The following is a 14,221-nucleotide window of genomic DNA, read 5'->3' on the forward strand; positions in this document are numbered from 1 at the left end:
TCAAGCGGAGAGCCGCCCCTGGCCGCGCTTCCGGAAGACGCTGGGAGCCCTTGGCCACTTTCTCGCCCCTCACCCTCAACGCGGGCTGCCAGCGCGCATTCCTGCCGCCCCTGCTCGTGCGGTGGGCCGGCCTAGCCCGTGGGAAGGGCTGGGGGTGGGGGCCCGCCGTGTGCCGGGGAGGCGGGGCGGGGGCACAGCTGGGCCACCCGTATCTGGCCCGAGCGCAGAGGGACCAAATGGGACAGAAGGCGGCCTTTCATCCCGCGCGGGGAGGGGCGGCCTCGGCCTCGGATTTCGGGGCACCCACCCTCTCCCCCGCCTCGACGTTGGGCCGAGAGGAGGGAATTCGCCCGGGTCTCGGGATGTAATCTGGTAAGGCGTTTTCCCATTGGAACCTCGTGTCCCTACCTGTGGCTCAGCTGGCTAAGTCCTTCCTCGGTTTTATTAATAAGGGCTGCTCTGGACGGAGCGCTGAGGTCCGCCAATCCTGTGACCCGGCCTGCGCCAGCCCTAGCGGAGGAAGCCGGCTCTGGGAGGGGAAGTGCCCAGTGGGGAAGGACGGATGTCCCCCGCGGGACGTCTGAGCCCAGAGTCCCTGTCCCGGAATCGCCTCAGAGCGCTGAGGGCGCGCCCCTCCGTAGGCCAGACGTGGAGCTCCAGCCCCGCGCTGACCGGCCTGGGTTTTTCCCCTTCAGGGCCACCGGGGCGGGGCGGGCCCAAGTCCCCGCGCCCCCCGGCTGCCCGCGGAGGGCGATCCGGGCGGGACGGGGCGGGGCGTGCACGTGCGGACCGGGGGCAAGAGCGCAGGGCGCCGGCTCCTCGGTTCCCAGACCCCCGCCGCGGTCCCACGTGGGCGCTGCCGGGCGTCAGGGGCGACGCGCGAGGCCCCGCCCCCGGGGACCAGGGAGCCAGTGAGCTCGCGCCGAAGGCGGGGCCTCGCGCGAAGCCACGCCTCAGGGGCGGAGCCAGGCCGGGGCGGTTTAAGAGCTCGGGCCGCGGGCGGGGCGCCGTTGGACGTGCGGCGGGACCCCGGAGCCTCGGCGCGGGTGAGAGGGGCCGGGCGCTCGGCGCTGCCGCCACCCCACCATGCTCAAGCGCTGCGGCCGCCGCCTGCTGCTGGCGCTGGCGGGCGCGCTGCTTGCCTGTCTGTTGGTGCTCACGGCCGACCCGCCGCCGCCCCCGGTGCCCGCTGAGCGCGGTAGGCGCGCGCTGCGCAGCCTGGCGGGCCCCTCGGGGGCGGTCACGGCGCCCGGGCTGGAGGCGGCGGCGGCGGCGCCCCGGGCGCCCGTCCGCGAGGTGCACAGTCTGTCCGAGTACTTCAGCCTACTCACCCGCTCTCGCAGAGACGCGGGCCCACCGCCCGGGGGCGTCCCCCGTCCCGCCGACGGCCGTCCGCGGCCCCCGGTCGAGCAGCTGGCGCCGCGCGACGTCTTCATCGCGGTGAAGACCACCAAAAAGTTTCATCGCGCGCGTCTCGACTTGCTTCTGGAGACGTGGATCTCGCGCCACGAGGAGATGGTGAGCCCCCGCAGGCTGGGCAAGTGGGCAGGGGAGGAGGTCCCCTCTTGTCCAGCTGGTGGCAGCATCCAGTGGGCGCCAGGCTGCCTGTCTGTACCACCACCGGGAATATCGGGCGTAGGGATGCCGGTTCATGCCCTTCCAGACCAGTTTGCCTGATGTGGAAGGGCAGGGTGGGACTCATTCCCCAAACACCGCGGTCAGTAGCCTGCACTGAGCCTTCGCCAGCCACTGGTGCCTGGCGTTGGCGCCGGTGGTGCTTCTTGCCTTCAAACCCTGGAACTCATCAGCTGGGAATTATTGTGCGCATGCCTTCCCAAGGCGGATTCCGCGTGGGGCATCCTCCCCGGGCCTCACAGCCTTCTCCGGGAGGAAGACTCTTTCCTGAGAAGTGGAGCGAAGGGTTAGGATCCCTGGGCACAGGGCCAGACCTGTCCCCCATCCCAGCCTTTGCCATGGGACGGGGGACACGTCGCTGTTGAAGTTGGGAGTGGGTGTTGGTGGGGGCCCTGGGGGGTCCATCTCCGAAGAAGAACGAGAGAGCACGCCCTGGGTCTCGGGGTGTGTTCTGGGGCCCGCGCTCCACAGTGCAGAAGTCTCTGGAGCCTGGGACCTAGAGCTTAGCACGTCCTAGTTGAGTACTGACTTCCTCCACACACATAATAAAGACACACCCCACTTTGAAAAATCTCCCTCCAGGCTGCAGCTGGATGGTTGGGTTGGGGCAGGATGGGGGCAGAGTGTGAGTGCTGCTGGGGAGGGGTGGGGGAATTCCCTGAACTGGGAGATACCAGGGACTGTCTGAGTGTTTGGGATGAGGGTGAAGGACCCTTGACCAGGCTGGGGGCTTGAGAAGACCCTGTCTCTCTTCCTCCCTGTTGAAACCGTCGAGGCCTGGGGGCCTCCTGGCCTGGCTGAGCCCTGTTCAGGGGCAGGGCTCCAACGAGGTCATGATGAGGGCCAGGGGAGCAGGGTCCTCCTGGTCCCAGCGTGGGGAGGGGGCCCTGGGAGCCCCACGGCAGCCTCCTGGGAACACGGCGTCCCTTTCCCAGGGGCTCAGCAGGCTGGCAGGAGGGGGCGGCGGGGGCTGCGGGTTTTGTTTGGCTGCTGGGCCGTTAGGATTCCCAGCGCCGGGCGGCTCTCACGCCGGCCGCTCGGGCAAGGTAACAAAGCCCCTTTCTCCAGTGGAGAAAGGCGTCCGGCCTCTTGTGTGCAGCTATGTGCTCCATGGGAACCGCCGCCGGCGTGCTGGCCACTCAGGTTGCCTGGCGATGACGGCCTGCGGGCCCCCCCTCCCTGCAAGTGACAGCACTTGCGGGGCGCTGTCCCCGAGCCAGGCACCACCCCCAGGACTCTGCCTGTCTGCTCTGTGACCTTTGGCAGTGCTCAGCCCCCTCTGGGTTGCCACCAGCTCTGAGCCCCTCTCATCTCGGACTCTGAGGACTTCCTCCAGCAGAGGGGATATGGTCAGGGGGGTCTCGGGGAGGAGTTCCGGCCAAGCTACGTGACCCTGGGCATGACCAAGGGCCTCTGTGGCCCTCAGTCCGCTCACCTCTGAAATAAGGAAGGCACTGGCCTCTGGTCGGGGTTGTGAAAGAGGACGGCCAAAACCTGGAGAGGCAGGGAGGTCACCTTCCCCACTGAAGGTTCCCTTCTCACTAGCTGACCACACCCGGGAGAAGCCGAATCTGACTCCCAACAGTCAGTTCATGTGTCCCGTCTAGCAAGAATCCCTCTCATGGTGTCCTGTGGGTGAGGGGTCCTTGAAACTGTTTCCACAGAGAGACCTCCCCTCCCAACCCTGTCTGTGCAGAGTGGTTCAGACCCGGTTTGATGGGGGAGACTCCAGGAAGTCAGAGCTGTGGCGGGGGAAACCCACAGAGGCTGTGTGAGCTGCAAGGGGGGCATCGGACCCGGGTTGGAGAGGGAGGGACTTCCTGGAGGAGGTGCCATTTGAGCTAGACGGAGAGTAGGAAATGCTCTGAAAGGGCAACTGGGCATCTTGAACACAACCTGTGGGGTGTGCAAGAGACTTCCAGCCATTGGAGAGGCTCGGGCGGGGTGGTCAGTAGGGGCCACGTTATAACAGGTCCAGGGTGAGGGGCGGCCCGCACTTGGCTCCCCCGTCCCTCCCAGGCGTGGGCCAGGCTGCGGCGGCTGCCACCACAGCGGCCACAATTGTCGGGGGGAAAGCTTGGCATCCTGTGTTTCTTTGAATCGCAGCTCCAGGAACAATGCCGCTTCCTGTGGGTGTCCACCCCCCCCACCCTCCGCCAGCCCTGCCGCCCGGCTCTTCCTCCCCCAGCCCTGCAGCCTCAGGGAAGTGGGGAGGGGTCCGCGGGGCACGGCTGGCGGGGACCAGCACCACCTCTGTCCCGGGGCGTGACCGCAGGCCGGGGCCCGCCTCTCTGTGGGTCTCTGTTTCCCCACCTGTACACTCGGGAAGGGACGGTGCCCTCCTCCCAGGCCGTGAGGGAGCTGGAAGAAGAGAAGGAGCTGGGCGCTCTGCTCCGGGCGCGTGAGCTCTGGTTACGCCCATTGCACAGAGGGCGGAAACTGAGTCTCAGAGCCACGGGCAAGGCCCGTCCCCTCCTCTCCTGACTGCTCTGATGTGGCGAGACAGGAGACCGGCACCCTCACACCCCCACAGCCCCACGCCTCCGAGCGCTCCTCTCTGAACAAAGGTGACTTTAATCTCTGTAGCCTTGGGCTGGGTTTTTAGGGCACCACCAAAAGCGCGGGAGAACAGGCCTCGCTTGATCTCATTAAGAAAGCATTTTCCTTTTAATCCAGTGGCGGCTACGGCGCGTCTGCACGGGCCGGCCTCGGCCTCCCACGGCATTCCTGGGCCAAGATGCTGGAGAGCAGGCGGGGGGCTGGATGCGAGTCCGTGCGTGCGGGCGCCCTGGGGTGTCTGCTGGGGAGGAGGGCACCGTGCATGCAGCAGGCGGGAGGAGCCCGTCCACCCTCCCTCCCTCAATGCCTCCCAGGCCCACCCAGCTGGCGGCCTCACCTGAGTGTGTGCCCGGGTCTGGGCTCAGGCTGGACCGGGAGCCGGGGCTACCAGGCGAGGGTGGGCACCCCAGGTGGGTCCCCCAGCTCCTGAGTACACATTGCATCAGGCCTGCACACGCTGGCCCCTCCCTCGTGCCCATTTGTCCCCAGGAGGAAACCGGGGCCCAGCGGCCACGGAGGTGGTGGTGGGGGGTATCTCCTGCTGCCTGTGCTCACAACACCCTCCGCCAGGCCGGGCTCTGCACTCGGCACGCCTGGGTGCGCTGGGCGGCACGCGCTGGGCGGGCGGCAGAGGAAGGAACATTCCTCCCCGTGTGCCGACGGGCCCAGGCGGGCGCCGGCAGCTCCTGGCCCCTCCCCGTCGGGCCCCCCCCTTCCGTAGAGCGATTCTGGCAGGGGTGGAGGAGCCAGGCTGGCATAGCTGGAGCTTCGACGTGGCCTCGAGCGAGGCCTGTCTGCGAGCCCAAGCCGTGGCCGCTGACCCTTGTGCGGAGCCGTGAGCCCGTGCTGTTTCCCGGCCCAGCCCCGCGGACTTGTCAGCGTCTCCGGAAAACCCTGGGGGCTGCTTTGGCTCTGGGAAGGCGACCGCCTCGGTGGGCTGGCCACGCGGCCGGCGGTGCGAGGGGCCCGTCCTGAGGGTGCAGCCGGGGGCACCGCGGGGCTGTGGCCACACCCCTGCCCCGCCGGACCTTGTACCCAGCCTGGCCCAGTTAACCAGGCCAGCTGTATGGTAATGGGCCGTGCGGCCACTCCCGCTTAACACGGCCCGGGACAAAGCTGGCGGACAATGCCGGTGACTCACCCTCCCTGCGGGCCCTTTGTCCGCCAGTGCCTGGCAGCCGCCCAGCGGAGGCCTTTGTCCCCGACTGATTGAGATTTGGCTTCCCGAAGCCGACCCCCTCCGCCTGAGCCCTGCCCCTCCCGCAGGCCGGGCACTCTGTCAATAAGGGTGTGTGCCCGCCAGGTGCTCAGGGCGGGCCGCGCGCGGTTACCTGGCGGTGGGCGGGGCGCCGCACCTGGCTCGTGCCGCCGCAGCTGCCGCCCGGCGACCTTGGGCGCAGCTGCCGCCGTGGGCGGGGGTGGGGTGGGGATCCTTCCCGAGCCCCCAGCCCACTTGCACTCAGGGTAGGCCCTGGAGCCCCGCTCTGCATGGGGGGGGGGGGTGGAAACGGAAGCTCCAAGGTGCGGCGTGGGCACGAGGGGTCCCAGCCCTGGGCCCCGCAGTGGCCGGGGCGGCCCCCCGAGCTGCCGGTTCAAGGCCGCGTTTCTCCCTGCAGACGTTCATTTTCACGGACGGGGAAGACGAGGCGCTGGCCAGGCGCACCGGTGAGCCCTGGGCGCGGGGAGGCGAGGGGGGCGCTGCCCGGGGGAAACGCGCCCCTCGGGAGAGGTCGCCGGGGCCGAGGGCAGTTTACTCAACGGGTTTGCTCAGCGCCCCGCCCCACCACTCACCCACCCCCCAATTCTCATGCAAATGAGGCCTTTTCAGCTCCTGGGCCCTTTGAGCTGATGAGGCGGCAACAGGTGGCTGGTGCTGGGAAAAAGCCGGCTGAATGGGCGGGGGCGGGGCGGGGCGGGGCGGGGCGCCCGCGCTGGGGGTGGGGTCTGCAGGCCGGGGTCCGGCTCAGGGGGAGGGCTTGAGTGGGGGTGGCCGCTGCAGGCACTTCTTGAACCCAGGGCGCCCCGGGACAGAATGCCGCCTCCCCCCACCCCTTCTTGCTCTGCTTTTCCCGAACCTGCTGTGTGACCCCAGGCCAGGCCGCCCTCTCTGAACCGCCTCGGACCCGCTCACAGCCCCTCCCCTTGTCCACAGGCCATGTGGTCAACACGAACTGCTCCGCCGCCCACAGCCGCCAGGCGCTGTCCTGCAAGATGGCGGTGGAGTACGACCGCTTCATCGAGTCGGGGAGGAAGTGAGTGCCGGGCTCTGGCGGGGCCCCGGGAGCGTCCCCTGGCGGGGCTCCGGCCCTGGCAGTCCCACCCGCACGACACCCCCTGTGACGGCTCTGCCTTCCCACCCCAGGTGGTTCTGCCACGTGGATGACGATAATTATGTGAACGTGCGCGCCCTGCTGAGGCTGCTGGGCAGTTACCCGCACACGCAGGACGTCTACCTGGGCAAGCCCAGCCTGGACCGGCCCATCCAGGCCACAGAGCGGGTCAGCGAAAACAAGGTGGTGAGTGTCCCCCCTCCACGCCAGCCTGCACCGTCGCGCGGGGAGGAGGCTGGGGTTGCCCCGCGGCCCGGCACCGGGGGTCTGGGAGTCTCACCACATCCCCCCGTCCCCGGCTCCTCACAGCGTCCTGTCCACTTCTGGTTTGCCACCGGCGGGGCTGGCTTCTGCATCAGCCGAGGGCTGGCCCTGAAGATGAGCCCCTGGGCCAGGTGAGTGCCCTGGGGCGCAGGTGAGGCTGCCTCCGATCTCCCAGGGTCCCCCCACGGCCGGCCTGCGCGGCTCATCTTCCCAGCACCAGTGTCCCCAAACCTCACGTCCTCCGGCAGGGTGAGTCCTCCCCACCACCGCCCACCAGCCACCAGGGGGGGTCAGGACCCCTTCCTGCATCTGGTAACCCCCCACCGCCCCCGCCACGCGCAGGGGAGTCCTCAGGCTTGTACAGAGAAGGGGGCTGTCCTGGGGCTCAGGGAGGCTGGGAGCGGCCCCGCGGGGCTTGTCCACCTCCTGCTGGAGCCCGGCCGGCCGAGCCGCATGCTGCCCGCTGGGGCCCCGCCTGGCTGCCCCCTCGGCTCACTGCAGCCCTTGGCCCTTCCCTCCCGCAGCGGAGGCCACTTCATGAGCACGGCCGAGCGGATCCGGCTGCCGGACGACTGCACCATCGGCTACATCGTGGAGGCGCTGCTGGGCGTGCCCCTGGTGCGCTGCGGGCTCTTCCACTCCCACCTGGAGAACCTGCAGCAGGTGCCTGCCTCTGAGCTCCACAAGCAGGTGCGCGTGCAAGGGATGCGGAGAGCGTCTGGGAGAGGAGGGCGAAAGGAAGTGGGGAGGGGGAGGGGGCCGCAGAGGGGCCACGGCTTTGAATAGGTCACCAAAGGCCCGACTGTTGGTTGCCACCACCCAGGCACCCAGATCTCCCCAGCAGCAGTCCCATGGTCCGTCCGTCCTGCCTCTGTCTTCGGCAGGACACCTACTCTGAGCCTTTCGGGTCTTCCCTGTGTCCGTAAATATTCCCTCGCCGCAGCTGAAGCTCCCTTGGGCTTTACTACTGGGTCTGCAGAGCAGGGGGTGCAACGTGGACCTGGCTTCTCGGCCCGAGGTGGGCAGAAGGCCAAGCTGTCCCCTCGTGCAGAACTGCACACGTGCCCGCCTTGGGCAGAGCCAGGGTAGGGTAGCCTGGGTACCGCAACCCCCAGCATCACCCTTTCCATCTCCCTGCAGGTGACCCTGAGCTACGGCATGTTTGAAAACAAGCGGAACGCCGTCCACATTAAGGGGCCCTTCTCGGTGGAGGCTGACCCGTCGAGGTGAGGAAAGGGAGGCCTAGATGGGGCTGGCTCACGGAGGTCCCTTGGGGTCCGCTGCAGCTCGGGCAGAGCTGGAGCGCCCCCTAGGCGTCTGCTCGGGTGGAGCAGGGCCCCCAGCCCGCATGGACGAGCCCCCGCTCTGTCCCCACAGGTTCCGCTCCATCCACTGCCATCTGTACCCGGACACGCCCTGGTGTCCCCGCACTGCCATCCTCTAGCGGCCGTGGCTGAAACCCCGTTCCCGGGCGCCCCTGGTATCCAAAGGGCCCGAGGACCCCTGTCATGCCGCCCCGGCCTGGGCCTTCGAGGCCGCCCTGGGGCTGCGCCTGTGTGTGTGCTGTGAGCCCATCCCTGTAGCAGACTGCTGGGCAGCTCTGCTCTGCCAAGGGGCAGGCAAAGTCCCGCCTGTCGGTCCGTCTGTCTGTCCCTGTTCCGCCCCGGAAGGATTTGTGTGTCGGAGGTCACTCTGAGGGCAGTTTTGTTACCCTTTCGGGGTCTCTGGGCGGCGTGGGGCCCAGGGGCTGCTCTGCAGGGACGTGTGGGCGCCTTTCGGTCCTGCTGAGCGCAGGCCCATGGCCGTGGGCACCTGCCCCCCGGGACCCTGGCTCCCCGCTCAGAGCCCCCAGGACAGCTCCCTGTGTTCAGCGAGAGAAAGCTGGGTTTGGGGGAGTGCCCTGAGCCCCCTCGCGCTGAGCTCCAGTCTGGGTACCACGGCTCCGAGTGACAGCGGCCCCAGCGACCTTGCCGCTGGGTGAAGCATCCCGGGCAGGGGTCTCCCCTGCTCTCTCAGCCAGCTTCCCTTTGTGACGGGGAGTCAGCTGAGCATTTTAACTCCTCTCCAAAGTAGAGAGAAAGTCGCCCATAGTGGGTGTGTCTGTAAATATTGTGACAGTGTTTTTTACTGTGACTGTTTCTTGAAAGGGGGTGGGTAAAAAAGTAGGGTGTTTTTGTCTGTGTTTTCAGGGGCTTGGGGAAGGTGTTATCTTTTCTGTGGATCAGAAAAAGCAGAAGCCAAACTTGGGATAGTCTTTGCTGTTAAAGCTGATGAAAATGTCTGACGCTGTGTATTTATGTGTCATGATATCTGGTCTCTCCCTGCCCACCTCCTTCACAGAACCCGTCTCCTCCCAGCCCAGCTCGGCGCACCTGACCAGTGAGGTGTGTTTTGCATTCTGATTTTCTTTCTGCAAGACATAGCTAGGAAAGTGAACGATAAGGGAAACGTTCTCAGGGAATTGACGTGTGTTGCTATGGTGACGTCCTTTGCTGTGAATAAAGATGCTCTTTGGGGCAACCTGGGGGTCCTGGTCTTGGCTGGAAGTGGCGCCTGAGATGCAGGTTCATGGAAGCTGGGGTAGGTATGGACAGACCGCCCCCCAATCCAACTACTGTGGGACGGGAACTTGGACTCAGAATAGCAACTTGCACGTTCCTGAGAGGCCCAGGACAGCCTCAGGTGTAGGGGGAGATCTCACGTGATCAGACACGCTGCCCTCAGACTCTGCAGCCCCGGCGTCTGCAGACCCAGCCCGGGCCAGCTGCCAGGGAGTCCAGTCCTCCCTTTAGGGCGACAGGCGCTCGCTGTGGCTTGGCCTGGGACCCCCGCCCCTGCCCGCCCCTGCCCGTGCTGTTGACCCTAGACGGTGGCAGTGTTTTCTACAGAAGGCAGCTCCTCAGGCCTGTGTGATGTGGGGTGGGGAGGGCCTGCTCTGGCCTCTGGGGGAGTCCCCTCCCTGGGCCCGGGGCAGTCCTCACTTCCTCTTCCTCAAATAGCCCAGACAGGCTGCTCCCCAGCCCGACCGCAGCCCCCAGCTGCCCACGCCCCCGCCCCGCGGGTCCTCGCTGGGATCTGGGGCTCCTCCCACTGCCTCCGCTCCCCGATGCCCGCCGCCTACCCTGTTGGCACATCTGGGAACAGACCGAGGGTGGAGGAGCGGCTCTCCTCCCACCCCTGATGTGGGGACAGAACCGCCCCCCGCCACCCTGCCCTACTCAGCACCCCCGCTGGGTCGGGGAGGGCGCCGCTTCCGCACGCCCTGCTCGTGCCCGCTCTGGCCCGGGGAGCAGGCGGCCGGCGCCTGACCCCACCTGGGCCTTGTGCAGCCCTGAGTCAGCGCGTGGTTTGCCCAGCAGCGGCCCTGGGGGTGCAGCAGGGACGGGAACAGTGCAGGAGAGATGGCCCCTCACCGTCACACAACCTGACCCTGTCTGGGGGACGCCCCCAGAGCGCGCTGTGCCAGGCTGGGCGGGCGTGGGGCGGTCACAGCAGAACTTGCTGCTGCGGGCAGAGGCCATGGGTCTCCTTCCGGCTGGCGTGAGTCAGAGGAGCCTCTGCCTGGAGCGGACCCGCAGCCTGGCGCCCCGCCCCCGCTGGCTGGCATCGCCTCCCCATGGAGCGGCGGGGCCCTGGGGTCCAGGGGTGGGCATTGAGGATCACAGCTGGTCTGGGCTGTCCCGGCGGCGGAGCAGGGAGCCCGGGGTGGGTGTGGGGGTAGTCTCCACCTCCATGTGGGAAATGGGGGTCAGCACGAGGCAGCTGAGCCCCTGGCCTCCGGGCGGGGTCATGGAGGGGCAGGCCTGGGGCACCCTGGCCCGTTCCTCCTCAACATGAAGCCTAGCGCGGGGGACGGGCTCCATCCTCAGAAGGGAAAGCGGTCCAGGAGGCTTTACAGGAACGGGCATCCGCTGCCCTGGGGGTGCAGGAGGCAGCCCTCCCCCAGTGAGTCACGGAGAGGTGCCCTCCCTCCGGCGGACACGGCCCGGGGCACCCATGCCCCACCCCTGGTGGCATCGGGGCTCCCCGCACTCTGGGCTGAGGGCTGATTGGAGAGGGTCCTGGCGGGCTCAAGGGGCTCCGCGTCCCCCAGCCTGGCCCTCCCGAACAGCGGGGTCACTGTGGGCTTTCAGAAATGAAAGCACAACCCGGGGGCCGCTGGGCGCCCCAACCCCGCCCTGCCTCTGGCTCCCGAGCTGCCCACGGGCGAGGGCCTGGTTAGACGGCCAGAGCAGAGGCTGAGCCATGTCTTGGAGGGGCCGAGACGGGTGCCAGGGTGGGGCCCGCCCCCGCCCCCGCCCCCGCCCTGTTCCGTTGAAATGAACCTCCTTCAGCTGGGCCGTCACAGTTAGCTGCCCCGAAGAGGCCCACCTGAACTGGAGCAGGAAGGCTCTGAAGAGGGCAGCGGGCAGAGGAAGACGCTCCAGGCCCCAGCACAGACTGGACGAGGGGCGGAGGTGGGGCTCGTCAGGATGTCTGGAGACAGGGTGGTCTCCACGACCCTCGTCCACCTGGCCCATGGCTGCCCACAAGTCTCCATCCACGCTTCCAGAGGCCAGGCCCTGCTGCAGCCTCAGCCCGTCGTGCCCTCTCTGGGCCTCGGGTCAGGGCCTCGGGGGGGAACAGAGCCAGCCCCATTCTTTTGTCAGACCAAAGGCCAGTCCTGTTGCCACCCCAGCCTCGCCCTCACCAAATGTTCTTGAAGGTGACCTCTTCCCCAAGTCCAGCCCGGGGTTGGACACAGAAGGCACGTGGTCCATCGTCACTAGGAGGGGACCAAGGGCCCGGGGGGCTTCTCATCTTGGCCCCTGGAGGTCGCCCAGATCATGTCGCCATGCTGAGTCTGGGGGCTCAGAGCTGTGGCTGCCTCCCCCGCCACACGCCCCTACTTTCCCTGCCTAAGAAGCGGGCAGCCCCCTTGCACAACCCGCCACAGTCCTTGGGCGCCGCCTGCTGGCCAGAGTTGGTGGTTTCTCACCAACCAGACCTTTTCCAGGACCCTCTTTTTGGGCTCCAGAATCACTGCAGATGGTGACTGCAGCCATGAAATTATAAGATGCTTGCTCCTTGGAAGAAAAGCCATGACCAACCTAGACAGCATATTAAAAACCAGAGACAATACTTTATCAACAAAGGTCTGTCTAGTCAAAGCTATGGTTTTTCCAGTAGTCATGTACAGATGTGAGAGTTGGACTACAAAGAAAGCTGAGCGCCGACAAATTGATGTTTTTAAACTGTAGTGTTTGAGAAGACTCTTGAGAGTGCCTTGGACTGCAAGGAGATCCAACCAGTCCATCCTAAAGGAAATCAGTCCTGAATATTCATTGGAAGGACCGATGCCGAAGCTGAAACTTCAATCCTTTGGCCACCTGGTGCGAAAAACTGACTCATTGGAAAAGACCCTGATGCTGGGAAAGATTGAAGCGGGGTAGAGAAGGGGACGACAGAGGATGAGATGGTTGGATGGCATCACCCACTCGATGGACATGAGTTTGAGCAAGCTCCGGAAGTTGGTGAAGGACAGGGAAACCTGGCGTGCTGTAGTCCACGGGGTCGCAAAGAGTTGGGCACAACGGGGTGACTGAACTGAACTGAACTGAACCTGATCGATGGGTGCAGCCTGGGATCAATGGGAGGGAAGACCATCTCTGCATCCCCTTGCTTGCTCTTGAAAGTTCACATCATGAATCTTTGGTTATTATCAATATTTGGTATATTACCAGTATTTGGAATCTACTGGTTGTTACCAGTATTTACTTTCTGAAGTACATGTGCTGTCAAGAGGCAAGCTTGAGCCTTCTGCTGCAGGCCACCCAGGGGCCCTGTCCTCTGGCTCTGGTGTATGGCTGGTTGCTGCATCTCCTCATGGCCCATCCTGGTGGAATCCCCAGATCCTTGCCAAGTGACCGCTCATTTCCTTTTTGAATGTGGTGGTCACAGCTGAGCCTGTCACTGGGAACTTGCTGGGAATGCAGATTCCCTGGCAGGCCCCTCCAACTGTCCTGCCCTTGCCCCTTGTCCTCCGAGGACTTGGCGCCCCCTGCTGGACATCTGCCATCCTCACACCTCACTCCTGACGATGCTTTTGCTGCCCCTAGCCCATGCCCCTGCCCCAAACAGGGTCATAACCTCTGCTGCCCCCTCCCTGATGTGGGTATCCACAGACCCCCTCGTTCTGGGGCGATCTGGACTCCTATTTCATGACCACACTCTCCCACACTGCTCCTGGGGACTTGGTGTCAGTGACCCTTCCTGTACCCTTGGCAATTCCTCCCCCAACAACCTGCAGGCAGCCACACCCCACCCCGTCTTGGCCGCCACTCCACCCAGACCTCACCTACCCCGTGGCTAAAGCATCCTACTTTGCCCCCACCTGTTGTCTGTCCAACTCACTCCCTCCCATTTCCTGACCCTACGGGACCCCATATTCCTCGCCCCTGGAGGGCTTGTCCTCCCCCTGGCTGAAGTCTCCAGGTTCAATCACGCCCTTGAAGTCACCTTCACCTCCCTTGGCCTCTCTGGCTTCTACATCGTCTCTTGGCCAAGTCTGAAGCCTCTGACCTGTTGAATCTGGCCCGCTGCCCGCTCACTACCCACAGCTGGGTGGCTGGAGGGGCTGCCTTCCAGCCTGGTGAGTCTCACCTGAGTTCCAGACCAAGTGCCTCAGGGGCCTCTGGGGGGCTCACTGCCCCTCACACAGCACCCCCACTTCCTCTCCAGCCTCCTCTACCTTGTAAGACCTTCTGCACCCCAGACCCAAGCTGCACATGTGCTCTTGGCCCAGTAGGAGGGAACACACTCCCGTCTGCGGCCAACCCCTCACTGGGACCGAGGTCCCAGCCCCTCTTGGTAACTCAGGAACATCGCTCTGCAAAGAGCTCTTTCCTTTTCCCGGCTGTGGCCATTTCCTCTGTCTACGAGATCACCACCATCAGAACATTTCCCCATCCTCAAACACACACACACACACACACACACACACACACACACACACACACACTCACTTCTCTGGGTCATACCCCCTCCAGCTACAGCAGGATTTTTCTGCCTTGCAGCTAAACTCAAGAGGAGAGTCCATTTCTGTTGTCCCCACGTGGCACTGCAGAAGCACAGAGCCTCAGATGTGTCCCCCCGGCCCCACCCTTTAAAAGCTTATGTAACCTGGGCCTCTTTCCCCAGGAATCAGGCAAATCGGAAACCACTGGACCAGGCTGGAGGTAAAGGCTCTGCCCAGTGTCCCTGCCAGCCCAGGCACCCCCGGGGGCGAGAGCCGGGAGCCTGGGTGTCTTCCCTGGAGCCTCGCGGCTTCTTTTGCCCACCTGTGCGCCTGGCATGGGATACAGATTCTCTCCTGGGCAAATGTGCCTTCCCCAATTCCACAGGGCCCGAGGGTCTCCCTGTGAGGTGGGGGCGTGTGTCTTGCCACCCTGGGT

General features: G+C 65.5%; 1 protein-coding gene across 1 annotated transcript; it reads left to right on the plus strand.

Moving 5' to 3' along the window:
* Positions 1 to 1,018: 1,018 nt before the first annotated feature.
* LFNG (LFNG O-fucosylpeptide 3-beta-N-acetylglucosaminyltransferase) lies at positions 1,019 to 9,302 on the plus strand. Its single transcript, XM_065920195.1, has 8 exons — positions 1,019 to 1,518; positions 5,811 to 5,859; positions 6,347 to 6,446; positions 6,557 to 6,710; positions 6,834 to 6,919; positions 7,313 to 7,478; positions 7,929 to 8,014; positions 8,166 to 9,302. Exons 1-8 carry the CDS (start codon positions 1,087 to 1,089, stop codon positions 8,230 to 8,232), a joined length of 1,140 nt encoding a protein of 379 aa, XP_065776267.1. The 5' UTR covers positions 1,019 to 1,086; the 3' UTR covers positions 8,233 to 9,302.
* Positions 9,303 to 14,221: the final 4,919 nt, after the last annotated feature.

This window comes from Muntiacus reevesi, chromosome 2, assembly GCF_963930625.1.
Source record: "Muntiacus reevesi chromosome 2, mMunRee1.1, whole genome shotgun sequence".
NCBI classification, from domain to species: Eukaryota; Metazoa; Chordata; class Mammalia; order Artiodactyla; family Cervidae; genus Muntiacus; species Muntiacus reevesi.

Bases quoted from the DNA above. Each gene is read 5' to 3' on its own strand.
- LFNG (XM_065920195.1), top strand. From the start codon at position 1,087: ATGCTCAAGCGCTGCGGCCGCCGCCTGCTGCTGGCGCTGGCGGGCGCG. The intron at 5,860-6,346 runs GTGAGCCCTGGG...CCTTGTCCACAG, and splicing joins GGCGCTGGCCAGGCGCACCG to GCCATGTGGTCAACACGAAC. The intron at 8,015-8,165 runs GTGAGGAAAGGG...CTGTCCCCACAG, and splicing joins GTGGAGGCTGACCCGTCGAG to GTTCCGCTCCATCCACTGCC.